Below are 1,965 nucleotides of genomic sequence, written 5' to 3'. Positions count from 1 at the left end.
AAAATATGTATACAAATGTAAAACAATATTTTAGTTAGTGAATATAAAATTTTTTTAGTTCTATCTACATTAAAATTATCTATTAAAATCAATCATTAATATAAAATAAATATTATAATATAAATATATATTAAAAATAAATTAAATTACAAATATATTTAAACATAAATATATCAATAACTAATTAAATCACATATATATTGCGAATAACATTTTTAATTTCTAAAAAAAAGAAAACACTTGTTCTTGTTTTATAACACTAAAATAATCTAAACTGATTATACTGTGTGACTTCGTCTGAGTCACTGAGTGGAAAGCTCAACACTTCCTTAAAACTCTCATCCCATCTCTTTCCGATTCATTAACGCAACTGCTTCTTCTTCATTCCCTTCCATTCTTCTTCTTCTTCTTCTTCTTCTTCTTCTTCTTCTTCTTCTTCTTCTTCTTCTTCTTCTTCTAGCGCACTCTCTAACCATGAAGACCGTTATTGTCGGCTTCATCTTCCCACTCATCTTCCTCTCCCTCCGCAACCGAAACCGCAACCGCCGCCACAAGCGCCAAGGCATCTACGTCGACGTCGGCGGAGAGCCAGGTTTCACCATCCGTAACGCCCGATTCGAGTCGCTAGTGACGTCAGCGTGGGATGGCGTAACCACCCTCGCAGAGCTTCTGGAGCATTCATGCAAGAACCACGGCGATCAGATCTTTCTCGGGAGTCGCGAGCTGATCGCGCGTGAGAATGAGGTGGCTCCCGACGGCAGATCCTTCGAGAAGCTTCATCTCGGCGGTTACAAGTGGCTCACGTTCCGCGACGCCTTCGAAGCCGTGGTTCGTTTCTCCAATGGTTTGGCGGAGCTTGGGCATTCCAGGCACGAGCGTGCCGCTATCTTCGCTGACACAAGAGCCGAGTGGCTCCTTGCATTGCAGGTGTTTGTTTTCATGCCTAACAGAAATGTGCTTTTTTTTCTAAAGACTTAAGAGAAAAGAATCCTAATCATTTTCATGCACAATATGAAACATTACACTGTCAAATACAACCGCGGTATGCATGTTGTGCAATAACATAAACTTGAGATTTCATATGTAATCAGAGCTTTTTCTTATTATTATATTAGGATTATTATTTGAGAAATTATCATGTCACTCCACACGTGATATATTTGCATTTTATGTTTGCATCAATTTATAAGAAAAAAAAGTGAACTATTAAAATAGGGATGACAATATCCATTTCCTTATTATTTCTGTATCCAAAACACGAAGAAATGTTTCCATTTTCATTACACTCATTTATGAACTTATTCTTCGCGGTAATGAAGCAAGCGTGGCTCCATTGTATTGTATCGTCTGTTATGAATTGACAACTTTTGAAAGTGATGAGAATATAATGAGTACAATAACAAGTGATATACTTAAATTGTATTCTATTGTATAATTATGAAGTGACAAACATATAGTTGTGAAGTGACCGATATATTTCAGTTTTACATAAGTCTCTGGTTTTTTCCAAAATCAGAATAATTTGAGGGTTTTTTTTCTTTTTTTTTCTGGGTTTCATCAGGGTTGCTTCAGAAGAAATGTGACGGTTGTGACTATATATGCATCCTTGGGAGAGGAAGCTTTGTGTCATTCTTTGAATGAGGTTTTTCAATCTATATCTCTCTTTTGCTATGGTTTAAACTTTTGTTCTCTATTAGTGTGTATTGTTCGTAATGAGAATGTTGAAATGTGTACCAGACAGAGGTTACAACTCTGATTTGTGGGAGCAAAGAATTGAAAACACTTGCTAAAGTTCGTGGACAACTGGAGTGCGTAAAACGTGTGATATGCTTGGATGACGATATCCCATCTGATACTTCATCTGCTCTGCATGGATGGAAAGTACTTTCCTTTGCAGAAGTTCAGGCACTTGGTGGCAGAGTCATGGTTGAGGCAGATCTACCCCTTCCAGCAGATGTTGCAGTT

The 1,965-nt window shown here is 37.2% G+C and overlaps 1 protein-coding gene across 1 annotated transcript in view; it reads left to right on the top strand.

The window, feature by feature from the left end:
* The first annotated feature begins 300 nt into the window (after nucleotides 1–300).
* LOC107460730 (long chain acyl-CoA synthetase 9, chloroplastic-like) overlaps nucleotides 301–1,965 on the top strand; it is a 6,116-nt gene continuing 4,451 nt past the window's right edge. Inside the window, exons 1-3 of the mRNA XM_052253237.1 lie at nucleotides 301–927; nucleotides 1,562–1,642; nucleotides 1,738–1,965. The exon at nucleotides 1,738–1,965 is cut by the window's right edge and continues 51 nt beyond it. Coding sequence (XP_052109197.1) covers nucleotides 475–927; nucleotides 1,562–1,642; nucleotides 1,738–1,965 — 762 coding nt within the window. The 5' untranslated portion in view covers nucleotides 301–474. The remainder of the gene's footprint in view (nucleotides 928–1,561; nucleotides 1,643–1,737) is intronic.

The sequence above is a fragment of the Arachis duranensis genome, chromosome 8 (genome assembly GCF_000817695.3).
Source record: "Arachis duranensis cultivar V14167 chromosome 8, aradu.V14167.gnm2.J7QH, whole genome shotgun sequence".
NCBI lineage: Eukaryota > Viridiplantae > Streptophyta > Magnoliopsida > Fabales > Fabaceae > Arachis > Arachis duranensis.
The sequence above is the reverse complement of the archived record's forward strand: the minus strand, read 5'-3'. Positions and strand labels throughout refer to the sequence as shown.